This window comes from Athene noctua, chromosome 10 (genome assembly GCF_965140245.1).
Source record: "Athene noctua chromosome 10, bAthNoc1.hap1.1, whole genome shotgun sequence".
Classification (NCBI taxonomy): domain Eukaryota; kingdom Metazoa; phylum Chordata; class Aves; order Strigiformes; family Strigidae; genus Athene; species Athene noctua.
The window spans coordinates 24,150,582-24,178,023 of NC_134046.1; the positions used below are offsets into that span (position 1 = coordinate 24,150,582).

General features: G+C 44.3%; 1 protein-coding gene across 5 annotated transcripts; it reads left to right on the forward strand.

The window, feature by feature from the left end:
• The first annotated feature begins 328 nt into the window (after window positions 1-328).
• CARD19 (caspase recruitment domain family member 19) lies at window positions 329-25,677 on the forward strand. 5 transcript variants are annotated; one of them, XM_074913873.1, is made up of 7 exons: window positions 4,069-4,083; window positions 4,832-4,924; window positions 10,567-10,709; window positions 12,611-12,764; window positions 17,141-17,200; window positions 19,026-19,097; window positions 20,766-25,677. In XM_074913873.1, exons 3-7 carry the CDS (start codon window positions 10,599-10,601, stop codon window positions 20,876-20,878), a joined length of 510 nt encoding a protein of 169 aa, XP_074769974.1. In that variant the 5' UTR covers window positions 4,069-4,083; window positions 4,832-4,924; window positions 10,567-10,598; the 3' UTR covers window positions 20,879-25,677. The 5 variants fall into 5 exon arrangements, with proteins under 5 accessions (XP_074769972.1, XP_074769976.1, XP_074769973.1 ...); XM_074913871.1 differs by lacking the exons at window positions 4,069-4,083; window positions 4,832-4,924 and adding an exon at window positions 329-427; XM_074913872.1 differs by lacking the exon at window positions 4,832-4,924 and having other exon boundaries at window positions 3,993-4,083.
• Window positions 25,678-27,442: the final 1,765 nt, after the last annotated feature.

The window sequence follows — 27,442 nt, forward strand, 5'->3', positions numbered from 1 at the left end:
ATCCCAATAATAATGCTGTGACTATATAAATAAGACTGGAAAACTACCCATTCTATATGCAAAGCAATCGTAGATATTATAAGCACAAAAAAAAAAATCCCGTAACTTTGAGTAAACAGCCTTGTATTTCAGAGCTGATTACACGTCCCTTAAACCCAACAGCAAACTGTCGCTGGCTCCCAGGAGGGAAGGAGCAGCCCTGCATCTGCAGTGGCGGGGTCGGTGCTGCCGGCAGCCGTGACCCGCTGCCACCCGCCAGGCCTCCGCCAGCTGCGCACAGCCCGACCCGCCGCCTCCTGCTGCCTGTCACTTCTCCCGCTGGCAGTGACCTCTGCTCGGCCAGGCAAGGACGGCACTGCCCCGCTGCTGCACGGGTACGGGCGCAGCCCAGACCTGGGAAACCGATGGATGATGCTCTACAAGACATGTAAGTGCACATTTGTCATGAGAACTTGAGCAAAATGACCGGTTTGAAAAGTCCGGATCTGCAGGAACAGGAGTGCGGAGCCAGGAGGGGCAGTGGTCTGACGTGAGTGGCCGGCCAGTCGCTGCCTTCCCATTATTTTCTCCTTCTTAGAGTCTGTTTTTATAAATGATTCACTAAGACTTGCTGAAGGGAGCTTAGTGTGTAATCTGAGCTTTTAAGAAATATTTAATTCTATTTTCTTAAGCACAAAGAAAGACTTTGTTAAAGGAATTCCCTGTACTATCTGGATTTAATTTGTTCCTAAAGAGATCCAGTCCTCTTCAGCTGTGGGAAAATGAGAAACCATATTGTGATGTAACAATTAACAGATAAAACAAGAAAATGCTACATGCTGATGCTGCCAGGACAAGGGTAATATTTAGTAAATCAAACAATTCACTCACATAAACAAATCAGCCAGTTTATCAGGGAGGAAGCAGGAATGGCTTTTGGAATTAGCTAACCAGGAAATATATCTGCTCCCCGTTAGACACTGGGAAATAAAACATTGTTGGACAGGTCACTTAGCTTAGCCACTAAATTAAGAGATAGAAATCTGAACTGAATCACAGAGTTCCGGAAACAAGCCGGGCTCTGTCGGTGCCGCACGCCTGCCATCGGCAGGAAGCGAAGGCTCCGCACAGTGCCGTTCGCTCTGGGAGCCGTTTGAAAATCAGCGTAAGGAATTCCGCCAAGAGCGTGACGCTTTGGTCGTGCTGTTTGCGTAGGGCTCATGGCTGTCACCAGTACCGAGCGTGTGTCCTCCCTGTCCCTCTGTGCTCTTTGACTGTCATGGGTCACACCGTGGCAGGGCATTCCATGGCCCAGCTCTGGCCCAGCGTGTGCCTCCCAGGGACGTGTCCCACGCACGGAGGGGTGTCCCTCTGCCCCCTCTGCCGTGGCCGTCCCCAGGACCTGCCTTTCCCCTGCAAACCTAACGACAGGGCTGCAGAAGTCTGGCATGCCATGGGCATGAGGAGGAGATATATTTAACCCTTGATGCTTGTATCGTTTTCTGAGTCTACAGGACAAAAATATCTCCAGGCAATGTGGCACTGTACACCACAGCAGTCCTGAATGATTGATTTTCACTTCTATTTCACTCACAGTGCTTGGAAACACTGTCTGCTAAAAACATTTAAGATTTATATTAGAGATTTCAATCTATACCACATTAAGATGACCAGGTTTTCAATTCTGTGCCTTAGATTCTGGTAGAGATTCCAGGGAAACTTGTTAGCACTGAATTCACAACGGTATAAAATGGTCATAAAAACAAATCCTCAGCATGCCATACTACTGCTGCTTCTTAGTACTAGGCAACACCTCTTGCTGTAATATTTTAACATACGTAGGGAATGATCTTAAAAATAGATGATGAAAGGACCTATAAAATTACAATTTCCTTTCCACAAGGTGCCTGTTTCTGTTACTGCAATACATTGCCAAAAATCACTGATACAGGCATGATGAAGGACTCCATCTGCAATAATAATAATAATAATAATAATAATAATAATAAAAAAAATCTATTTTCATGCTGTTCAGAAGATCCAGATTCCTGAGGGTAAATGGAATAAACTCAGGATGTTTATACTCTATTAATCTTCCCAAGGACATGCACCATAAATGTCACAACATTTGACAATACTAAAAATATTTCATTGAGGTTTTTCCCCATTTTTCCCTTACTGGAGATAAAGAAGCTGCTTTTATTTGTAGTATGGAGGTAGAGGCCAACATTTTCAAGAATAAATGTGGGGATGCAGGTGTCTCCTTTGTTAATGGAGGTGCATATGATCATGTAGGTCGCCGCCGTTCAGGCTGTGCTCGCCAGGAAGGTCTCTGCAGTGAGCTCCTCGGAGCGCGGCACAGAAGGGGCAGGGGTGTGAGATGTGGTGCTGGGGGGGGACACCGCTATCTTTGGAGAGTTGTGCCAGGCTAGAAACTCCACCCTGGCAGGGAAGGCCAGGCACCGAAAAAAAAGGCAAGCATATCAGAGAAAGAAATGACCCAGAAGAGGCTTCAGAACTGTGTGGCTAACCCTGCCAGCCCAAATTCTGCCTCAGGACACGCTAGAAACACGCCCCAGTATGCCCCAAGCACATCTCTGGGGTTGTGCTGGACGTGACACTTCCTCCGCGAGACCACGAAGTGGCAGCACTCGCAAACTTCCAGCAAACTCTTTTTTTTTTTTTTTTTTAAATCTCCCGAGCTGGATGGAGCTGTCTCTCATAAGAGAGTGTACAGCACGTAACCAAGTGCAAAGTCAGGCCCTCACTAAATCCTTTCTTATTTCCCACTTGGCAGCTCGGGCAGCTTCAGAATTCCTGGCCTGTCAGTCAGGACGTGCCGACTTCCAGCTTCGGTGCCGCAGGTTCCCAAGAGGCCACAACACTCAAAGCAAGGGGCCGGATGCTTTATTCTCTCTGTTTCACCAGTCCAGGTGTATTGGTGTAGCTTTTCCACGTGCTTGGGTTAAGATGGCACGGAGACAAAGCTGGGCAACCTGTCAGGGTCTTGTGGACTAGCGGTCACCCACACAATGGTCCTGTTTCCCAGCTAAGGGTCCGTCTTGGTGCTCGGGGACTTGCTACTTAAGAGAGGCAAAGTGTTTTAGTGCTTGTGTGAGGCAGTTGTGTGCTTGAAGTGTTTTATGTGCTGGTCCGGAGGCAGCTTTCCCTACTGTGATTTTAATCTCTTCGGAAGATTTCTGTCCCTGTTAAACATTTTCTTCATGGTTTCAACACAAATCGTAATTACAAATCACCCTGTGCCTTTGCCCTTTCCAGTAGTATAAATCTGCCCTTTCCAATACATTATAGAAATACCAGATTTTGCAGTAAAAAACCCCAAACAACCAAACTGCAGTAATAAATAATCTATCACAATTTGGGAAGCTAAGGTTCAGCTTCGCGGCTCTGCAGCATTTATACCTAGGAAGGCATATTGTCCTCCATACCTCGCTGGGTAATTAAATGCTGATGAGATTTTTTGCAAACGGGAGTTTTTAAAATGCACGGATTTCATCGTACTTCTCCCCTCACCAAGTTAATCTATCACATTAATTAGTTGTTTCACTGCAAGCCGTTCTCCGAGGGAAGCTGTCCCCGCTCCCCGGACTTGAACACCCGGCCGGCAGATTTGCCTTACCCGTCGTAGCTGCATCTAAACAAACGTGTCCGGTGCTGTGGCACAAGAAAAACAGAGATGGCATTCGGATATTATGAAAACGTAGATGTGGTATTTTGAACAGTTCAATTACTTGTGGAAAACTGCGGCGTTACTAATTATGCCTGAATCGTCCCAAACCTGGCAGCTGTGCCAGCGCAGATCCCCCGTCCGCGCTGCAGGGCCGCGGGCTGGATGCAGACGGATGCGGCCGCTCTACGGGAACGAGTTTCACCCCTCGAGGCTGTCGGGGCCGCCGCACGGCGCGGGCAGCCCGAGGGCACCCCCGGTGCCGCCGCTTCCCGCCGGCAGCGTCCCCTCCGGGCCGGGAGGCGGTGCCCCGGCAAGGCCGCACCCGCCCGGCCCGCCTCGGCCCCGCCGCCATCCCCAGCAGGAAGGCCCGCAGCCCGCCGGCGGGCCGGGCACGGCCGCGGCTGCCATGGCCGGTGAGTGCGGGGCGGGGAGAGCCCGGGGCGGCGGCGGGGGGGAGCCCGGGGCGGCGGGGACGCCGCCTGAGGCAGAGGCGGGCGCTCTGTGGGGCGGCGCCGCTTCGCCCGGGGCCCGGGACCGCAGCCGCTCGGGGGCTGCCGCGCGTTCCGCGAGGGCGAGCGTTTTGGTGCCTTCCGCGCCCCGTACTCGGGCCGCCGCCGGCGCGGGGGGCGGGTTGAGTCGCGGCTGGCCCGCGGGGCCGGTAGCGCGGCGTAACCCCGGTGCTGGGCGGCCAGCGCCGCCCGGCCGTGCCGGCCCTGGCCGCAGCGCCGGGGCTCGCAGCTCGGCTGGGGCCGGGGCCGCGGCGTCAGGGCGGGCAGGGCCTGGCTCGGGGGGCGGCAGCCGGCAGCGGCGGTCGGGCCTGGGCCCGGAGCGGAGCGGTCGTGTCCGCCCGCCGGGGGCGGCGGCTGTGACCGCCCTGCCTCGGGGTGCGGCCGGGCTGGGCCGGGCTTCGGCCCTTGGCACGGCAGCCGCCCGCCGTGTGGCACTGGGGAGGAACCTGCCGCTGGCGCCCGGCCTCCATCTTCTGCTCGTCAGGGCTCTGCCGCTGCACCTGCCCGCCAGCTCCTCGGTGCCGCAGGGTCTGCGCCAGCGTGGTGCGGAGCTCGGAGCACCGGGAGCGTGGGTGAACTAGTGCCACGCCTGAGTATCGAGAGCACCTTGATATCTTGCTCACTGTTTTATTAGTTTTTCTATTTTTAAAAGATATTTCAGATAAAGATGAGTTACTGGACGTGCTGTGACAGACTCTTGATTTCTGGTTACTAACTTGCCAGTAGCACCAGCATGTGGCAGGGGGTGAGTGTGGCTGGGGAGTGGGGCACGTTGGCTTTCACCGCTGGATCGCTGCTTCCAGCCCAGGAGGGGCGTTTGGTAACCAGTGCAATCTGATCACCGTCTGTGCAGCCAGGTTCCTTCTCAAATCCTCAGCATCTCTTTCTCGGGCTCTTGAAGGGGAAAAGCCAAAACCTAAACTAGTGTTAAGCTTATGTTTTGCTCAGAGACTTTGACAGCTCTTTCTTGAGATGCTCCGGCAGGGAGTTTGCATGGACACATACAAATGGCAGGTCACATGCTTTCAAGGTTTTGGTTGTCAGCTTGCCTTTATCAATTTTTATGAAAATCATCCAGGAGTTTTACCAGGAAGTTGCAACTTGTTTTTTTGTTGCACAGCAGATAGCACTGAGGTTTCTGGGCTGGATGTTTACGAGTTACGTGTGTGTTATGGAGAATGTCTGAGGGATGTGTTGGGGTTTGTGTCTGTTGTATTTAAATTTATCTGCTTGTGATAATCCTGTCATTGCTTGGTAAATTAAAGGAGGCTTTTAAGGGGAAAAAAAATAAAAGATGGAACCATAATAAATATACAGTAGTGTCAGAGACAGTATCAAGAGTCCTTATGTAAATATTGGTAGAGTTATTAATCGGACAGGTCTACCTGCATGCCTTAAGGCAGTTGGCAGCATTTATGCTCCTAGGGCCCAAGTGTGGATGAGAGCGATTATATGTCACAGCATAGCGAGGAGGGGCTGATCGCAGTCTATGAACTTGAAATGCAGCTGGATGTCTTCATTTACTGTAATAAACATGAAGTGGCAATGCAGACCCCAGCAGGTCCCAGGGGCCCATGTGGTTTTATCCAGAAGGGCAGCAAAAGTAGATTGCAGGGGATGGTGAGAGAAAAAATCCCATTCGATATTTCTTGTACGGAAAACAACGTGGAGTCTTTTATGGTAAGAATAATTAAGCATCCTTAAAATTACAAAGGGGTTTTTGACAGCCACTGTAAACTGAAAGTTATGTTTTGTGTTATCAGTGTGTTGTGCTGGTGACTAGTGGCACCTTTCAGGGACTGGATGCCTCACCACAGGCGTATGGAGTAAGACTGCCAATGCCACAGCACTTGTCTGACGTCCTGGAGGCTGCCAGGGTCTGGTATGCCAGTGCCTGTGTTAGGAGCTGTCTCTGAAAAACTCTGTGAAAACACTCTGCTGGTAAATTAGGAAGAGCTTTGGGAAGGGTGGTTCTGTTGCCCTTCACATTTTTCCTGCAGGTGCAGTAGAAGACAGTCTGGCACGTTAGGGCGGTTGTTACTTCCAAGACCAGAATATATTTCAGCAGCCTTAAAATGCCAGCACTTAGTATAATGGCTGGGTCATTGTGTATCTATTGCCAGAAACCTAATTGCCCATTTGGAAGGAACAGTTGAGATGTGTCATTTTATGAAGAGTTGCAGTAGGGGTGATTTTTACCTGCAGGTGAAAAATGAAAAATTATGAATGTGTTGTTTAGTTACAGTCATTTGTTGCTTGCGCATTTATCATCACCGTTTTTATGTATATTACTCTCTGTTTGAGGAGCTGCTGACTACAAATAACCAGTAATCTCTTGCTTTTCTCTGATATCTCTTCACTATATGTTCCTTCCGTGTGTGTGGTCAGGTGCAGGCTGTGTATGTTAGCACGGCGTGTGTACGCTGTATGCCAGAGGCCTTTTGTACTTTGGATAAGAGAAAAAAGCAGTTGTGTATGAAGTGTTGTGGGCTTGGTGTAATCATGACATGAAATTATTAGTCATGTTTTCTTCTCAGCTGTCAAAGACGGTTCCTGAGTTTCCTGTCAGTCACTTTGTCAGGTTTATTTTCCCTGAGCAAATACCGACCTTTTTAAGCAACCTTTAGGTCAGCTTCAGTGAGGTGGTACCCAATCTCAGGTGTATTTGCTGTGTCTCTTCAGTGAGGCTGAGCTCAGTCCACTGCCAGCCCTCCAGCTGTGTCAAAACCTGCAGACTCCTCCACTGCAGCTGCGTGCTTGGGCAGATTTGTGGCTGGGTCCAAAGCCTGTGCATGGGATTAAGCCCAGTTCAATTAACGCCCTGGTGGAGGAGAAGGTGTAACTGCAGTAATATCAGATTAACAATTCGGAGTTAGGTGCAGTCCCTGTGCAGTCTGAGGGCGTTAAAATGATTGGCAGTGGCACGCCTGCCCTGTAAACTGTGGTTAATTGACTTGTTCTCCCGATTTTGCTGCTCTGAATTTTCTGGGCAAGTACTGGCTAACAGCACAACTGTCCTTGTAATGCTGGGGTGACACCTGCTTAAAAACAAAGTTTTCTTAGCATGAAGATTTCAAATTTTCCTCACAATAACTGTCGTCTCATTGAGGCAGTGGAGGAAAATCAAAACGATATGCAAAATATCCCAAACAGCTGCTCCCTAAATTCTGAAGACCTGACAGCACATCAGTAACCTTGCTGCAGTCATGAAGTTACCTGGTTTGGGGCTTCTGTTACTTTAAAATGTAAATAATGGGCACGTTCAACATTAAAAAGCTGCTGTTCGTGAACAGTGATTATAAAACCTCATAGCACGAACATGTTTATAACTGGGCCATGACTGACAGTGCATGGGAGCAAGTCCGTGCCATAACGAAGCTGCCGGAGCTCCTGGGGCAAGCTGGGCCCAGGAGCATTGTGTGTTGGCTTCCAGAAATACACACGCTGTGCTTTCCAGATACCCTTATCACTCCAAAGCAGGGTGCCATGTTCCAGCTGCTAGGATTGGTGGGGCTTTTTTGGTTTGTTTTCTTTAAATTTAGTAACTGGGGCACAATTCTGCAGTGTTGGGTGGTGTCAGTGGGAAGTTTCACTTCTCTGGTCTATGAGAAGCCTGAAGGCAGTTCCTTGAATGGTTTGGGCAGAGATTTCTCAGCGTTAGAGGAGAGACGAAACATTTCAGAAGAGGGAAGTGAGATACTGGAAGGGTGAGATATTTCTGCTCTGATTAAGCTAGCAGAGCTCGTGTGTTGAGCTTGATAACTGCTCTTATGGAAATTTTAAACATTGCACCCCATTCTAAATACTGTAATTTGGAGGAGGTGACGGTGCAGGCAGGTGAAATGTCTCTGTAGGAATGGGGAGGAAGCAGACATACTTCATGGCGCTTCTTAAAAATGGAGCATCCCATAGGATGGGACAAGCATCTTGCAGATGCCTGAGCCAGGCCTAAGACCTTGTCCTTGGCAGGCACAGTTTAGCAGTAGCCAGAGAGACCAAGAGCATTGTCTCATTTTCTTCTTGCCGTTTGGTTTAGATGTGAAGAAAACGGCCACTCCTGAAATCTCAGAGAGGCTTATGCCCTGTAATGCTGTGCACCCGCATGCAGGTTTCAGATGGCAGCAAAAAGCCCTCAGTAAGAGTGGTGATGGCTTAATGAGTGTGTTTAAATGAAAAGTACCGTGAGGACATGGAGTGCTCCTGACTGCTGAGAAAATGATCTTGGCTGAAATTCGATCCTCGGTTGGTCACAGTTAACTTCAGCGGTGTAACTGCTGCATGCTGCCTCTGCCGTATTAACAAGGCAGCAACAGAGCAAGAAGCAGGGAAGGAGGTGACACTTTAGGCCTGCTTTTATTTTACTTTGTATACTCGTTCTGCCGGATTCTTGTCATGCTTTTAGCACTTGCTGTGATTCGTTGTTTGAATGTCACAGTGTTGTTTGAAGTTTAATTGCTCTGCTAGCTGTAAGACCCCAATTTAATGCTTGTTTTTTGTAAGTTTGCAGAAGGTACAGAGTTGTGGGTGACACTGAGAATCACTGCAAATCATGTAGCTGAGGCAGAAGGAGGAGAAGGCTGCAGGGAGTGTGGCCCTTCATTCCCAGCAACTTCAGTCTCCTGATCCTTGCCTCAGCCTTTTGTGCATACCAATAAGTTGATTTGAAGAGGAGAAGTTTGATCTCAACCCTGAATCAGATAACGTGGAACTTCTTGCAAAAGAAGGGAGTTGCACAGCAAATCTGTCAGGGCAGTATGTTTCTGACAGTACACTATAAAGTTGCCTTGACAGCGAGCCATGGAAAGGCAAGGCATTAGAAACACATGGAAATAATATGGTGTTTGTATAAAAAGTAAATGTCACTGAAATCCTGTTGTGCCTGTAGAATCACAGCTCTCTGCAGTTTCAAATATGGTATGTTCCTGTTTGAATAGGAGTGACACTGGCGCTGGAGAGTTATTAGTGCATGATAGTCAACTAGATTTTCCTGAACCCCTTTCTTGTAAATGCTGTTAGTGCTTCACAGATACAGAAAAGGAACAGTGTAATACAAAAAAAACCAATCATGATATAAAAGGGGCAAGGGCTGTGTGTAGGTGCAGTGCATCATGCCAAAGTTTTCTGGCTCTTTTTCTTCATTCGTTTACAGGGCACAAAGGGCTGATGGTTATGTATTTTCTGGTAGCAAAATACCATAAAACCTATGCATTTGCTTTAAACAGGGAATGTGATGCGGGTGGTGGTATTTTGATTCTGTTTTCTATGCTGCTCACTTATAAAGTGCTGTACTGACATCTTAACACTTATTTCAGACATGGTCATAGATATTCTTTTTCTAAATCTGGTAAGGGCACAGTAACCTGTGGAGCCGCTCTGTGCCTTTATCTTAATCTAGGAACTATAGACAAGCAGCTATAGGGAAAGCGTGCTGCTTCAAAATGCATTGCTGTGAAATTGGAAATGGTGCCTAAACCAACAGCAAGTCTGGATTTGTGTATTTGCAGGTGTTTGGGTTAATAGAAAAAGATGTGGTTTATTTGTACGTGTATTTGAGTGTACTTCCATGGTAAAAATGTACTGCTTTTTGACTGCCCTTCCTCCCCACTCCTATGCAAACCGAGGGCAAAAGTCCTTCCCTAAAAGACTTCATGGCTCTTTGGCAGAGATGCTGTTCCTGATGCTCCAGTTCTGTTTCAGTTTCGGCAATTTCTGCTGGGCACGTTGCTGAAGTCTCCCGTTAGACCAAAGACAGCAATAAACTCTTGGAGGGTGGGGTGAAGTTAGGGCCAAATCTCTCCAGTCAGCCAGCCCCCAGTTTTGCCTGGCTATGCAAGCACTGTGCTGCAGTCCTCAGGTGCTAATCAGCAGGCAAAGACCAGCCTTGTGCTGTGTACCAGTATCAGTAATGTACGTAATTTTAACCCAAATGTATGTCCTTTTACCGTTCTACATCAGCGAGAACCTCTCTCTGTGAAGTATATATTTATATAAAAAAATTTGTAAAACACATTACTTTTAAACTCCATAATCTGTCTTCATAAATGATAGAAATTTTATCTTCAGTGATTTGACAAGTTTAGAACTCTATTTGATTAGATATCCATCAGTGCTTGACATCTTAATAATTTAGAACCTTCTCCCTTTGGAAAGAGAGAGGCAGCACAAGTGACTGGCCAGGAGTTAAGATGTAATTTTAAGTGGATGGGTCTTTGAAAGCATGTGACTGTGCTGTGTTTCCCTAATAGACAGTTGAGCTTTCTAAAATTACATGATGGTGGTAATTTTATTTTAGCTAGTTAACCACTGTTAGGAAAATGAAATTTACAGAATTTAAATGTCTTGCTAATTAACTGCTGTGGTTTGTTCTTTGTATTATTTTCTCTCTAGATCAGTCGTATTGTCATCGGCTGCAGCACGACATGTACTTTCTTACAAGCAATAGCCGACTGAATGAGCAAGTGGTTGATAAAATTATTCTTCAGCTTAACAGAGTCTACCCCCAAATTCTTACCAATGCGGAAGCAGAAAAGGTAACGATGAATTTTACTGTATCTCTGAATGTTGCATTCTTTTTGCCGGTCAGTAGCTCAGCTGCCCTCTTCCTGACTTGACTCTTGGTGTACCACATGAAGCCAATCTTCCTCACCTCTTACTTGCTGACCAGTTGTATCTGGGATCTCCTATCGGAGAAGTCACAGGCCTGGTGTGTTCCCTGTGCCCAGTGACTATGAGAGACAGCCCCTCTTCAGCAGCAGCTCAGTGCCATGGGCCCTGCCGTGATGTCTGGTGCCGTGCATGCAGAGACATGCTCTAGAACTGCTCTGTGAACTGCACCCGTTGGGTGACCAAATGCCCTGCATGCCTGCCCCCTCACATGAGCCTGCCTGGAGTGTCGTGTTGGATGATCTGTGCTGCAGCCAGCTGTGTCCACAACATCATCTCTGTGAGCTTAATCTGATTAATGTGATTAATAACTGACTATTGGTAGAGAAGGGGGTCATTAGTCCCACCTGTAAGTGTGGGAGCTGTGGGAAGTAGATGGAATTAGAAACATCTTCCAGTGGTGCTGCTATGTATGAAGGTGGGCCACCCTCCGTGATATGAAGCTTTCAAAAATGGGTAGCTGTTTTTAGGGAGAACGGTATTTTAACTTTGTGTGGAGTGAAAGTTAAAGTCGGTTAAAAGCTTCCCAGATCCTACTTACAACAGTCTGTACTTGCCCTCTGCTGACTTCATTGTTTGCACAAGGCTCAGGGTCTGGCATTTCCTATCTTAACATTAAGAAAAATAGGTCTAATTCTGTCATAACCAAACTGTGTGGGGATGAGTGGTGTTTTGGTGGTGTAGAGCAGTGCTAGATCATCAGCTGAGCCAGTCTAGCCACTCAGTTGTGATAAACAGTGTGACATGCACAATTAAAGATCATCTCATTCCCTCAAGAGCTTCAAAATAAGTATATAAAGAATCTGTGAAACATAATTTGCACTTAGGAGACAGAAGTGAACTGCCTTTGCATAGTTCTGGCAACTCTGAGTGTTTAGGAAGCTTACAATCTCAGCTTTGTCTGGTAGACCTTGGAGGGATTTTGTCAGAGTAAAGAGTGTTTTATAAGGTGTGTTGCATTTCTGTTTCCCTAGAGCAGGAATTGATCCTAACTAAGTATACTACAAAAGTTATCTACTGTAATGGTCTGAAATATAATGCTTTGCTGAGAGTGGCTTTGGATGTTTTCCAAATAAGCTGAAATCAGTTTGATGTGTGTCAGGCTAAGTACGCGTTTTTATTCTTTTTGTAAGGTCTCCTAATATTCATCACACTTGGGCTACAGAAAAGAAGTACTTTCTTCTGCAGCTGCTTGCCATGTTGCCTGAGTAATGAGAATTCGTACATGTTGCACTGGGTACACAGCAGTTAATTGTGCTGGAAACAATAAAACATGTAATCTTGGGATGATGTACACTCCGATATTGGGACTAATATAAGCAGTATAAAGTACCTTTTTGGGTGATCATTACAAGACATCTAAGGGAAAACTTGAAAACATAAAACTTTATTATAAGATTTGTTGATATTTTCTATCACCAGCTGTCAAAATCAAATTGTAGCATAGCAAGTATCATGTTAGTTTGAATGCAGAGAAAACCTCAAATGTGGAATAGCTGCCACTTTATCAGGTCAGAAAAAAGAATGAGGAAAGGCAGAGGCAACATGCTCTCCCTCAGTCAGTGCTGACCGGATGGAGCTCAGTGTCTTGAAGACTACTGTGCAATGCATGTATGTCCTTTCTAGATTTCCCTATTTTTTTTGGCCCATTCTTTAAGCAAATATAAAAGAGGCTCCATATCTTCACTCCCTGGCATACTGTAAAGTCATGTAAAATTGATCTCCAGCTGTTGTAATCTCTTTTCTGATGAGTGCTTTTCTCTTACAGTTCAGGAATCCAAAGGCATTACTTCATACCAGACTTTCAGATCTCATAAAGCACCTTCAAAAGAAAGGAGACAGACACTGTCAAGAGTTTTACAGAGCTCTACAGATCAATGCTGAACAGCTGTATAATGACCTGCCAAGCAGGAAGATCTTGAGTAAGTTGATGGAGTTGTAGATTTCCTCATCAAACTATTACTAAACCTCGTTTCAGATGAGGTTCAGGTTATTTAAGTAACTTTGGGGGTATACCCTAATTCCTTCTGACTGGAATTTTCCTAAAGCCAGAAGGGGATTTGAAGGGGATTTGACTGCATAGTTCTTGTTTGTTTGTCAACTAGTGTGTGCAATCCAAAACTCTTTGATTGTTTTGAAATATGAAATGTGTCTTTAAAACAGTTTAAGTGCAACAGGTAAGACAGCAATATATCTCCTGTGAAATACAATTTCTCTTTTCATAACCATTACTTCTTAATGGCTTGTTTATTTCCTCTGTGTTTATTCTGACTTGTAGAACGTAAGAACATTACCAAAGCTCAAATTTGTTAAGCTCAAAACTCTGGTGGCCCAGAAGCTTGGCTTCCCCTCAATCCATAAATCTCCTAGTTGTGTGTACATTAGCATGAAGCAAATATTCGTAGGCCCTTGCAATGCTGAACTGTGATGTTAATCACTTAGGGCTTGTTTTATGCAGCTGATGGGCCTGACTGATGTCCATAAAGCTGCCTCCCAAATATACGTGTATGTATGTATGTACTTGAGAAAGGCTGGGGCTCAAACAGATTTGATTCTGTACTGCAAAAGAGCTCATTTCTTTAAGGAAAAGTATCAAGCCTGACTTGCCAACCTGGGGTAATGCTTACTATGTGTTGGTGTTTCTTTTTTCTTTTTTTAATTTTTAAAATTTTTTCTCATCTAACAAACTGGAGAAAATAACAGTATTCCAAATGGCTGGGAAATATGTTCCGGCATCCTGCATACTGAAATGCCTTGAGGTTGAGGGAAAGCTCCCCCATTTAACTTAATGAAGCTGCAAAGGGACTGCAGTTCAAGACATTCTTACAAAGTATCTAACAGCACTGATGCTTCACTGGTCAATTCATTTCTAGTTGTAAGAAACTCCAGTTAGGTGCCAGGGGAAATTTCAGACATGTGGGTCAAACTCCAGTGAGATTCAAACCATTACACCAAAAGTCCATAGGTTTTAAAAAAACAGTTTGGCCTCTTTTGTTTCTGGAGTGAAAATGTAAAATGGTAATTACTTTTGAAGATACTGCATTGTCGAGCTTTGTTTCATCTTTCATTTTGAAGGAAAAGTTTTATAGGTACCCAGCACGAATATGTACCAGTGGAAGACTGCACCATTCTCCTGCCTGCCCAGGGAGGCTGCAAAGTTACACCAGGTCCCCACATCCGTACCTGAACCATTTAGAACAGGGAAAGTCTGGGCCCATCCGTGCCTCAGAATCTCAGAAGAGCACAAATCCCAATTGATTCAACCTCACAGCAGCTTCAAGGCAGTGCTTTCAATCTGATACTCAACTTGCAGAAGTCATGCCTTTTGAGGGACCAGGCTCTTAAATCCAATAGCCTTGGATCTATTGTTTTCACTCGAATAGAGCTCAAGAGCAACAGGTTTTTCTGCCAGGCTGACTAGAAGGCAGCAGACAGCCTTTATAAATTAAGAGGAACTTACTAAGTCTTAGTGTAGTCACTAAGAATAAAATTTCAAGAGTGTGTTAATGGTTTAAGAGTTTAAGCTCTGTTAATGTTCAGTAAGACCTTCTACAAGCCATTTTTGAAAATGTCTCTTAACATACATGTACACGGTAGCCAAGGCCTGACTACATCCCATATAGATGGTCTGAATTCACTTGGGTGCTAGAAATAGTAGAGCTGTGATCAAGTTCATCCGTAAAACTCACATTGGAAGTTCTGCAGATATTGTGAACGTGAACTCTCACACTGTCTCATGCTGTTGTCACACCTGGACAAACCAGCTGAAAGGAAACTTGTGTAGGGTGTCCGCATGATGCTTTCACTTTTAGGTAGAGCATAAATCTGCTCCTCCTTGCACCTGATTTATGTGGCTACTTCTGAGAGCTTTTACATGGGTTGCCCCATGAGTAGGCAGGGCTAGGGCTTCTCATGTTCAGACTGTGCATAACAAGTACATGTGCTAGAAGTGCTTCACAGAAAAAATAGAGCTGTTTGTGGTGCCTGAAACTGTTTTGCTCCTATTGCATTGTGCAAAGGGACTCCAGTAAGCATCGTAAGTCATTAAAGTCTCTGTATCTTGGTACACTCTCTTGTGTTAAAATCCTCAGAACAATGAGAATAATTTAAATAACTGAGTTAAAATACTAGTATGTGCTGAGATTCAGCAGTTTCCTTATATTGACCTGAGAAGGAAATAATGAGATGATTGTGTTAATAAGTTTGCTGCTTTTTATGAGTTCTGTAACTAAAACAAACGTCTGCATTCTGGATTATATGGTCAATCAACATCTGTGCAGCATTTTAAGCTGAAGCCAAACCCAACTTTATTCTTCAGGAAAAGCTTCCTTTTCAATATGAGGTATTATCTCTCATTTAAGTGACCTTGAACATTTTGAATATTAAAGGCATTATCCTTCAGACCTCTAATCTGTGAGATTTTATGTTACTCAAATGTTACTCATAGCGGTAGTTGTTAAATTTGCCAAATTTAGCACAGAGCATTTACTGATTTGACAATAGAATTTGTAAACATGAGGGAAAAAGGGAACTCCCTAACATGGGGACTTTGTTGTAAATTGAACTGAAACAAGCAGCTTTATATACACCTGGAGAAATTATTGTGAGGACACTGATGAACTGGCCAGGCAGATTTCTATAACAGATTGCATGCAGCTGTACATATGAAAAATGTTTTCTACGGAGGAAATCCTTTCAAAGATTTCTTTTTCATTTTAAAAACAACCTTAAAATTTTGCTAGAACGAGATTTCCTTGCCTCAAGTATAATATTGCAAGTGAAATGTTTAGTAATGTCTCAGAATTCCCACTAGAGGGTGGGTAAGGCACACAGCATGGGCAGCTTCAGAGCTATAAGCCAAACAGGATCTTCCCAGTGACTCAGAAGATGGTTTCATTTCTCTCAGTGCTGACACAGACTAGAAGGATAAAGGATCAGGTCAGCCCCCCACAGCAATAGCCTGACAAAAGTGCAGAGCTTTGGATGTGCTCTCCTGTGAAGTGTGAGGATTTCTTAGCTAGAGTACGTAGGGAGGACATCCCTCTGGCCAGGCAGGCTGTGTAAGCTTTCCGTGGCACCGCGTGTGCCGTGCATACTGCGCAGCAATCCTTTCTGCTTCAGCGACTCTCAGGCTTTGCAGCAAAGTGCTTCAGATGTTTCTGTTCTGCTTGAATGCCACACTATGTCGCCCCGCCGAGAGGGACGCGGTTAGCGTGGGAGATGGATGCTCACCATTATCTAATGTTGGCTGACAGGAGGTCCCCTTTGCAGACTTGGTGTACTGGGCAGTTTTCCAAGGCACCTCACTTGGGTCCAGATTGTCATGTAGAAGAAGGAAATCAGTTGAAACCAAACAGTCTCAAATTATTCCCTATTGACAGCCAAATTTGGAGCTCTCCCTTCCTTTCTTTGCCTTTTTTTTTTTTTTTTAAACCCTTTTGAACACAGAGTTTTGACTAAGAAAGTTGTTTTGCAGATTGGTGATACATTAAAGAAAAGTCATTCCTCTGCCATTTATGGTGGCAGCGGTGTTCTTTGGTGCAGCTCACATATTCTGCAGACAATGTTATCTCCATGTTCATATGGCAAAGGCACCTCTAAAAGAGCTGCAAGTCTTTCTGTTCAAAGCAGAAACTGCTTTATTGCTGCTAACTACTGAACACCTTGTCTTAAGGTCAAGCTCCTTCTCTACTAGAATTTGCAGAAAGATAGAGGCAAAAATTTTTTGCACCAGGTGTTAGCACATAGTACCTACAGACTTTGAAAGAAGCTGTCCATGTCTTTAGCTGAGATCAGAGTTTAAATAAATAATCTGTGCCAAGCAGTTTGTTTCAAGTGCTTCATCTGCCTGATATATTCATGCCCAGAGATCTACTGAAGAACAGAAAGAACAGTGATGCATTAAATTATAGGGGTGTTTTCAGATTAGCACATCTATTAACAAATAGTTTGTATTTATTACAATAAAAATTTCTGGCATTATGGAAGGATTAGCTCCTGCTTTTCTCACTTGGGAAACAAGTGTAATGTTACTTACATGGTTAGTGCTTGACCAGATCAGAGATGTTGCTGCAGCTATTTTAGTTGCATTCAGGTGGCTGTGTGACTATGTCTTTTGATTGACATATAGCCAGATGTAACTATAGCAATGATTTACCTTTGGAGGGGTTAATATTTTATGTCAAAATTGTATATTTTTCTGAAATGTGTTGTTTAGCACCATTTTGCATGTGCTGAGTATGTTCGTTTGTTTGCCTGAGCTGAGTACTAACTTTTCATGTGTTGCTTTTATTTCTAGAAACCACAGATTCCACAGAGATAGACACTGACAAGGAGACATATATGCTAAATGACAGGGGTAAATAAATGCATACAGTGTCACCGGATGGAATGGCTTTTCAGATTATGATGCAATTTATTTTATCATGTAATTTGCATTTCATGTAACAAATAGTTTGTTTTATGATGTCTTTACTGTCACAAGTTAAGTGGAATTAATGGAGGAAAACGTACTGAACTGCTGTTGAGGGAAACAGTGCCACGAAATTGAAGAGACTGTAGAGTTTAATCAATATTTACAGTGGTATTTTTACTTACACTCATAGCTAAATTCTTAATTTCCTATGATTTCTTCAATGCTTGCATAGTAGGGTCTATTCATCTGCTTCTGCTGTCATTTTGCATAAGGCCGTCAATATTTTTTTTATATAACTTCAAAACTTCTCAGTTTTTTAAAGCTTTCAATAAAAAGACTAGAAAGGAGGATGAGCAAGGGTGAACTTAAATATATTTTTCTTAGGAAAACATTAATTTTTTTCCCATTTCTCTGTTCAATGACCAGATTAGAGGCAAATATTTTATTCACTGAAAGATAGCTTGAAAAGAAATTGAAGATCTGAAAGAAAGCTAAAGAATTTTCAAAATTTATAATGAACTATTTTATAATTTAAGTTTAATTGATACATTATTTAGAAATTTGGATACAATTTTAAGAGAATAAAAGCACCATCAACTATGTCTTTTCGCCAGTTTCTCCCTGACAGAAAACTGAAATGAGGGGCAAACCCACAGTTTAACTCAATGTATATTTTTGCCTGTGCTGTTGTTACTTTAAATATTGAACCAAATTGCTATTCAGATTTTTCACATTGCTGTTGCTGACTGCAGCATAACAGTACAGGAAGAATAGAGAAAGTGCTTGGAAATAAGAAAATTAAATATTTTCTATTCTTACTTATGCTGATGAAAGACCTGGCCTCAGACCAGAGGCTGTCCGGCTGCTAGCCACCCTCGTTGGGAGGCTACAGCTGAAGGAACAGCCAAGTCCTTGCTCCTTTGCTGTTTCTCTGATGTGCTTGTCCATGCGGTCAGCTCCACTGATTTGTCAGTCTGCAGTACATTTGCCCTTAAATTGACAGATGCAGTTTAATTGTAGTAAATACAATGTTAGATAATAAAGGAGCAGATATAAATCTTTATGGGGTTTTGTCTGTGGATAAGTAAGAATTAGAAAGGTTTTACTGAACATCAATACTGAACATCAGCATTAAACTGCATGTCATTCCAGGCAGGCACATGAAGGAAATGTTTCCAGTGGGAGATTTGTTTTAGGTGTGCATGTGGCTCTGCGTTTCACCTTCCAGCAGAATTGTAAACAGGAACAAGAATATTTGCTCTTGTCATGAAAATGGAATTTGTGGAACATCTGTGGGGAAAAAACCAAAACCCTAAAAATCTGCTTCTAAGGGACTGCAGTCTTGTACAATATACTGTAACCCACAGGCAGTGCATTGGCCCAGCTGAGCTCTTTATAAAGTAAAATGTTACACTGTGTGGTGAGGTCCCAGTAGTCTGGTTGGTATTTTGTTGTAGTGTTTAAAGGAGTTTTTGCACAAAGTTTTAGAGCGAGAAAACATCTAAGGAAGCTTTCACTTAAATTTCGTAGGATATAGCTAGGTGAAGAGGCGAATGGAGAATGGTGTCAGAGCAACTGTAGTAAAAATTAATTATAGTAAATGTGCTTCATAGTACATTAGCTACAGAACATACATAATTGTGAATGTGCTAGCTTCATTTGAATACACTTAATTATGCATATTAATAACAATCGATGATTTATGAACGGAACTAAACTTCCACTGCTCTGGTCTGTTGTAATGTTTTTCCTTTTCCATTTTCTTTAGGTCCGGTGTTCTTCCTTGCTTGTTTTAGTGTTGCTGCAGGATTTGCGTTATTTTGGTATTGCTGTAACTCAGGTAATCTGCTCCAGTGATTTTTCTCTTGATTGCCTTACTTTAGCCTAGGATGGGAGAGCAGTGTGTCTCTTGATCTAACATAGCTTACTTAATAGAGCAGGTCAAGGTGTCATCATTCATTAATGAGGCTAGGATACAAATTGCACTTTAGACATGCTAAGGTATAAATAATGGATAGTTTGCCTACAGATGATGCCACAAATAGGGGCTCTTTTTAAAGACAGTAGTCATGTGAGCTCCTGTTGCTATAGCAGTGGGTCATGATTCCCAGCAGTCATGAGACATATCCAAACCTTCTGGCTTCTGCATCCATTGGGAGCTGGGTGAAGCATGACCAGTGCCAGGGCCAGAGGACACTGGCTCAATTTGCTGAGCCCAGGCAGCTACAAGCATTGCCTCTGTTGCTGGCTCTCTGTGTTAGCTCTGTCGCCTGAAAGTTGTCTGCTTCATGGCAGCCAGCAGAGCAGAGCTCCTGCTCCTCTTCACCATCCTCCCTTCCACTCACCCAACGCTACTGTGAGAGCAGCAGCTCTTAGCAGAGAGTGTGTTGATGTGTCCCCATGAATCAACTTCAGCAAAGCAGTGAGTCACTGCTAGTGGGAGAGGTCCAGGGGGAGAGAGTAGCTGATTCAGAAGTGTCGCTTTCTTTCAAGTCTTCACACGGTGCTGGTGCTGTGGGAAGTGCCAGTCTTCACGCAGGGGATGGGGAGCAGAATTAAAACTCCATGTTGGTTTAGTGCCTTCTGCTCCTCATACCCTGGTCACAGTAGACACAGTTGAACTTTGTTCTTTACTGTTTTTTCCCAGAGCTGTAGGCTACAGTAGCACCAGTTCATGGATATGTCAGGTGATGTGGGAGTCTGGGCTGTGTTACCATGGAGTCAGGGTTTAAGGCTAAAAGGGAACCATTATAACTTCGGGGCTAACCCATGTTTCCTTAGCTGCCATCACTTTCCTTCATCAGGTTCAGTCACCAGCATTTACTGGAAGCATTTTCACAAAAGCATTCAGGGACTGATACTGAAAAACCAGAGAATCCATCAGTTCCCTTGATTCTAGTTAATTGTCCATAGCGTTAGAAGTGTGATTTTATTCTCAGTTTGAACTGGTTTCAGCTCCAGCCTATCATTTTTGTTAAGCCTTTCTCTACCAGATTGCAGAACCCCTTAGCCCCTTGTTTCTGTGCCAGCTGACATTTCATATTTTCTCCCCATGGATGTCCTTGTGCCTCAAGTCAGCTCTATCATCTTTATTTTTGCTAAAATTACCAACTAATGTCTCCAAGTCTTTTGTTCCAAGACTCTTTTTTCCAGTTTTTGAGGCTCTTTCCTGTACCTTTGCTGTATCTCAATGCCCTATGTGTAACAGGGCCACCAGACCTGGATGTAGTGCTGCAGGCTTGCACTATCTGGTGCTGTGCCCAGGTGTAAAGCTGCCCCCTTACCTAACTCAGTAATCTCCTCTTCGTGTGTCTGAACTTGCAGCGATGAATCTTAACAGATTTGTCATTATCCTGTCTTGGCAGTTGATGTATACAATATTGAAGAAAATGGGCTTTCCTGTAAAGAAACTTTTTAAATTTTGTTTTGATTTTCTTTAGATGCTAGCTAGAATGAAACTTAACAGTGTTTGCTTTCTCTTTTTCCTCCCATCTTCATTCTGTTTTAGATACAAAAGTCATAGGAAGAGCCAGGAGAATCTTGGGCTTCTCTCCTATTATCATAGGAAGACACGTTAGAAATATTTGTATGTTGTATTTGGAAGATGTTTCAAGAAATTAAGGAAAAGCTGCCTCTCCACTTGTCTGTACAGTATACTTGCCAAGGGAAGACAACGGTGCATGAATATTAATGTACTATACTCTCATACCAAAGATTTTATTAACTAGCTTCATCAATAATTGTGTTGCCTCAAGATGTATTCAGAATTTCAGCTATGTATGTCCTTCCTTATGGGAATGGACCATTTATTTTTATAAATGCTTATTTTAAAATATTTATCATTTTGAGAAAAAATATTTTTAATACAAACTTTAAAATTATATCCTAAGTGATCATGGGTCTTAAGCCATGTTTGTGTATGTGTTTTATACTGAAATGAAGGATCACAACTGTTTAAAGAATGCTAGCCTGTCTTTTGTGATAATTAATTTAAGAAAAGCACTTAAAAACCCACATGCACTCGAAGCCTTACTAAGAAGTGGATCTCCAACTCAGGATTGTCTATTTTGTCTAGATCCTTTGTATTTACTGCCTGAGCTCAGGTTGGTGCTGGCACCTACAAAGTTTATCAGTGCCAGTTACCTCTGTGTATGCCCAGTACTTGCCGTGTTTTCTAATCTCCTGTTCCTGCCTTATCCCAGCCTGCCTTGTTAGTGTTCACACTCAGCTATTGGCCGTGGTTTGAATGTGCTGGAGCTGGTGCAGACTGGTTCCCAGCCTGTGGAGGGTCCCAGGGACTGGAATGTCTGTTCTGTAGCGCTTCAAACTACCAAGAAGTTTTTTCAGGTTTATTTAGCTTTTCCTTTTCCAGTGAAGTGTTTCGCAGTCTGTCTATCTAAAGAACTGAAGTAATCCAAGATACTTTGCAGGGACTTGAGTGCCATGATATGGGGATTTCTTTATGGCCAGAAACATATATACTTACTTAAAGAGTCTGAGGTTCATAATGTCATTTGATGATGTTGTGTTTTTCTTATGTGAGTTGAAACCTGAAAGACTTGCAGAAACCATCATAAGACTAAAATTCATGAGGGAGATGCAAGGAGCCAGTGCTACAGGTGAAGCAGCTCGGGGTTTCTTCACTTGCTCCTGCCTAGCTCGGTACAAGTGGCAGTAGTTCTGGGCTGTCTCTGAGAAACAATGGTTTTGGTGGATAGTTTGTCAGTTAGCTGCTCAAGAACATAAGGAGCTCGGGGAGACCATGTCTCTGTACTTGATGAGAAAGATGGTTTGTGGCTCTTCATTCACTGACTGACTGAATGAAGAGATTTCCAGATCAGATCAAATGTCACCTGAATAAAAACTGCAGCTACATTACAAATTACCATGCACTACAGGATCCCATGTGAAATTTTCAGTCATTTGGAGTTGGTTTTCTCAGAATAATCAGACTGAAAATTGTCTTCCAGCTTTAAACTTCATTCATGCTATAAAAATGTCACCATCTTCTCCAAAGAAAATCATCTTATAATAACAGTATTTCCTTCCAGGACAACATGCACCCGATGCAGTAGCAAGGATATAGTTCAGAGGAGGGATTGGGTGTAGAGCCAAATTTTGAAATAAAAGACCCAAAGAGTGTTTGTGAGAAATGTCTTGAGAGATGAAAAAAAGGGCCCAGAGGACTCTGATTTTACTCTTCTGATAAAATGGTTTTACCTAAAGCATTGGAGTGTGTTTGGAACACGAGCCAACCCCATGCAGAGGTAGGCACAGTCTTTGTTAGGTCACATCTCAGGAACAGATGGCACCTCTTTGTGGCCATCACTGGTGTGAGCGCAGCTCATCTTGGAACACCGGGGTGGAACCGGACGAGCTACAGGGATATCACTGTAGCTACACTAAGTCAGCGCAAGCTGTTTGGTTCAGTATTTCCTCTGGCTCTGGGAAGCCCAGCTCCCAGGTGCTGGGTTTACACTGTGAACAGTGCGTCTACCAGCCAGGTTAAAGCTGGCTTGGCTATTTTTACCCAGCTGCAGCAGCAAATTTGCCTGCAGAGCCAGCATTGCTCTAAGAGCTCCCTGGTGTAACTGTGCAGTGCTCAACACAAGAGTTGTCTGTGGAGACAGACAGACATACCCCAAGATCAGCAGTGGGCTGAGGGATATTAAAAGCCTGATTGCTGCAGTGTAAAATGTGGAATGAGACAAATGCCATGTGAACAAAATAACACCCAGCAGAGCAGTTTATTTAGACTTGTTTCCCCCTGCGTCCACCCCACCAGCTCTTGCGTCTCTTCAATCTAATCTCCACGGGGACTCTTATTAGGGAGAAAATGGTGACGCAGCTGAGTGCGTTTCCTACAAAACTGGCTAATCGTGAGACTCTGCTGCCCTTGTTACACAACGGTCTGCTGTTGTGCTGCCTTCCATCTTGGGAAGTGCTTTAATTATATTCTGTTGTTTTTGTCTCTGCCTTGACTTCTGTTTAAGGTGACAACAGTTTTGGGGTTTTTTTGTTGTTGTTTTTTTTTTTTTTCTCCAGCAAATCAGTTCTAATTTATAACATTTGAAATAAAATATTCCTTTCCCTGCTGCTGCTTACCTCCTGTATCATCCCCTTTTTAATGGAGTAGAAAAAATATATCTGAAATCTAAAGGGGTTTTAAATCTTTGCTTTGAAGCCAACTTTGAAACCTCATTAGATGAACGGTATTCCATTTTACCCAGAAAAAAACATTATTCAAAGTAATCACAACAGTCACATCTCATTTTAAAGCAGAAGCAGAGGCCTTATTGCTGCCGGGCAGATTCTTCCTGTTTAGATTATCCACCGTGTTACCCTTTGAATAACAGGTGGCAAATTGTTGTGAGCTGTTACTGAAATCTACAGATGTTACCGGTGCCTTATTCAATCTGAAGGTGAGAATCTGCTATACTGACTGGTTCAAGGATGCCTTGCAGTGCCAGGAGCCCTCTTCGGTTGATAAAACTGCCCCAGGAGCATGCTGGCTGTGCGGGAGGATGTAGTCCTCCCACTTCCTTAAACCAAGGGGCTTTCTTGAGCCTTGATAACCGCAGGGAATAGGGAAGCTTACTAAAGGCTATGGCTATGTTTCTTCCCCTTCTGATGTTGCTTGAGATGATGATGCCTCTCAGGGGAAGAAAAATTAAATCCAGTATGAGCTATCCCCAGGGTTAGGACTGGGAGGAGAGAGGAAAGATGAGACTTGGTTCATCCCAGTGTGGTTAGTTAAAGGTCCTGACAGCAAAGAATAGAAAATAATCTGTTCTTTTATAAGTGCTAGTTTTTAATTTAAAAAGGAAAAATGATGCAGCTATAAAATTGGCATGTGCATAATTTGGGAGACATTCTTTTTTTTTTTGAAGATTTTTCCTTCCAGAGCAAATACTGAGGTTTGATACACTTCTCTGCAGCGCATGCAGACAGCAGCTTGAAGTGGTAATTCTGGCTTCAGTTCCCAGAGGAAGCCTGTATGTACCTCTATGGGAGTCAGGTCCTTCTAGGCAAGCAGTGTTAATGGGAAATAAATGATGTAGGGTGGTCTTGGATGAGCCTATCTAGGTGCAGAATTCCAGCTTCCCTGTCATGTCAAGAATAGCTCAGCGTTTGCTGCTGAAACTGTACTGGTATTTAGGAACGTGCTTTATTTTATGTGCAGGGAAGTTGTCCTAACTGTGAAATTCAGCAGGTGGTTACATGTGCGGAGGAGAGAGGCCGCTCTTGTGAATGCAGACAGTAAATGTACAGGAGCTAATAAAAAGCAGCCATATTTTCAACATACCCTCTCCTGCCTTGTGCAACTCTCACTGAAAAAGTAAAACGTTTGCTTTTCCCTACAGCATAAGCAGCACCGTGGGCTGAGGAGCCAAATGGCTGTTGCATGGGTGATGCTCTCCTGGAGCTGGATGGGGCTCTCAGGAAAGAGATGAGCAAGGAGAGGCTCTGGTCTCTGGAGGGTGGGAGGGCGCAGATAATCGAGCAGTTGGCTGCCCTGACAGTTTAGTCTGTGCTCTGCAGCAAGTGCCTTGCACATGGACTTGCAGCTCCCACCAGGGACCGTCCCCCTGCTGCTCCGAGACTTGTGCATGAATCCCCAGGGGAAGGAAAGGGGGGTGAGCGCCACACTCTTCAGCCTGCAGGGCTCCTCATACCTAGCCAAAAATCATCTTCCGTCCGTGTGTTTTTTCTTATGAATGGGCTTTTTGACTTAAAGCTGAACTGCCTCTGACGGTCTTGGTGGTAATGCTGGGGCTGTTTACGTTTGAGGACAGGAGTTAGCTGGTGTGATAACCAGCAGCAGATCACGCAGGTGACTGCCCCGAGCCATGTAAACACTTGAGGCAGAGTGCAGGGCCGCCTGCCTGCGTGCAGAGAGCCCTGGGAAGCAAAGGGACAGATCAGACAATGAATTTGCACTATTCCATTTAAAGACAGACTGCTATTTAAAGTACTTCAGTGAAGTATGATGTGCCTGCAAGCCAGAGCGGGAATAAAGTGATGATTCATTCTGGGACATACTGGGCTACTTCATAGCTGCTGGCTGTAGTTTTTAAATCTGCCAAGGCAAAGTTACTCTTTTTGTTTCTCTCACTTGTAATTTTTTGTTTCTCATACTGTAATAAATTGAAAACATATTTCGTCAAAATTCGCAGTTGTGGATGCTTTTCGCTGCTGTTTTGTATGCACAGATGTTATTCTGGAGAGATGCCGTGCTGTAGCACTGTAACCAGTGTTGCTGTTACACTAAGAAATGCAGTTTGCTGTACTTCACAGGTCCTGTGTTTTGTAATAATTTCTCCTAACATACATCTTCATGGATCCTGCAGAAATTAATGGAATTTGTTTTTTAATGGGGCGAAGCTGGCAATTAAATTGAAATAAAATCTGTACTGAGAAAAAAATGCTGCCGTTTTTCTTGTAGTTAATGCTTTGCACTTCCTTCGAGAGGTGCCCCTCAACATGTTGGTCTCCCGTGGCTGCTGTCTGCTGACTGACTCCCTCCTTGTCTCCCTGCTCTGATGGTTAAATTTTTGTTTTGGGTATTTGTGACAAGACTTTTAATGTTTTCATCTACTGATAATGTTTTCATTTGGTTAAGCCTTGACTTTGGCAGTGCAATGAATCATTGCCCATCGAGACACACGTGGTGGCCTGCCCTCCTCTTGGTAGAAAGTGACTGACACAAGATTGATTTTAAGGGCTACTTTGACGACCCAAAATGGGCCTTCAGGTAAGAAAAACACGCAGGCAAGTCTGCTGCTGGCCTTTTGGGTAAACTTTGAAGTGGGATCTGATGGCCCAGGTGCTACTATGGGCAGCGTTAAGGATCCTACCAAAGCAACGTATTGCTGCAGCAGAAGCAGCTTCAGGGGGAACCACTGGCCTGCAGCCTGAATTGCATCACCTTCTGCAACAATTTCTTTGGGGGCCAAGAGGAACCCCAGAGACTTGGCACCTTCCCATAGCATGTGAAAGGCTGCTAAACAGTAGCTGGGTTGTCAGTGTCAATGGAGTATGATTTCTTGTTGAGGTAACTGTTGATCAGCAAGAGAGATCCTCTTCATCCTTTGCCCTCCCTTGGAGCGTCTCTGCCTGATGAGCTGGAATGAGTCTCTCCCCCTTTCCTACTGGCTGGCGTGTGGTTCTTCAGGGGGAGAGGGACAGGAGCAGCTCTATTACTGGGAGGCTGTGCTTGCATCTGTGCTCAGCAGACACATGGTGCCCTGATCCTCTGCCACTGCAGCAGAGGTCTTGTGCTTGGAGAAGGGACTGGTGCAGAGCTTTTCTCCATGGATGTCACCAAGGGTTTGATGTGAGTGAGAAAACAGCTTGATTAAACTATAAAACTGTAGGATTTGGGGTAGGTGGTAATTTTCATTTTCTTGAACTTCAGTTGGACTTCAATTTGTCCACTTCATAGGGACGTTATAAATGCAAAATGCGAAGAAGGGCTGGAGATGAGAGAGGTATGCAGCAGCATCGCTCTGTTTAATTCAGTGTAGCTGCTTTGGCATAAAGGAGCATTTCAGGTGAATCCTGACCTGCCCTTTCTATTTTGGAGCACAGGCTACTATACACTGCAGTCTTAAGGAAAAGCTTTCTGCCATGTTGCTGTTGATAAATCTTTAATAACATTGTGCCTAGTGAAGCAAAAACCCTTAAGACTCAGTCTGTGCTTCATGAACCGGTAACAGGGGAAATCAGATGCCAGCAGCCAGAGCGCCACAGCACCTGAAGCCAACTGGCAAGATGTGTCCTCACAGTGTGACTTATATCAAGTTCCCTCTTTTCAGTGGCAAAATATTTCACCACGCTCAGTGGGGGTGGGGTGGGGGGTGTTTCCCTCTTCTTTTAAGCCCGGTTTTAGCTACCCTAGGGGTTCCACAGCGCCCAAGCCCCACAGCCCCTGTCCAGAGGAGGCTCCGTGCCGTCCGTCGGCTGCCTCGTGCAGCACCAGCTCTGGCTATGCCTCGTCCCTACGGCTGCCTCCCTGCTGAATGCCACAGCACTGCCTTAACAGAAAGGGAGAGATCTAAGGTTATTTTTTCCGGTCTGCTCTGAGATAATTAATTTTAAAATCTCCTAGCAGAGGTTGAAAATAGGATGCCCGTGCCTGTTAAATATTCCAGATCCATAATGGTTCTGCATAGCTGGGTTATG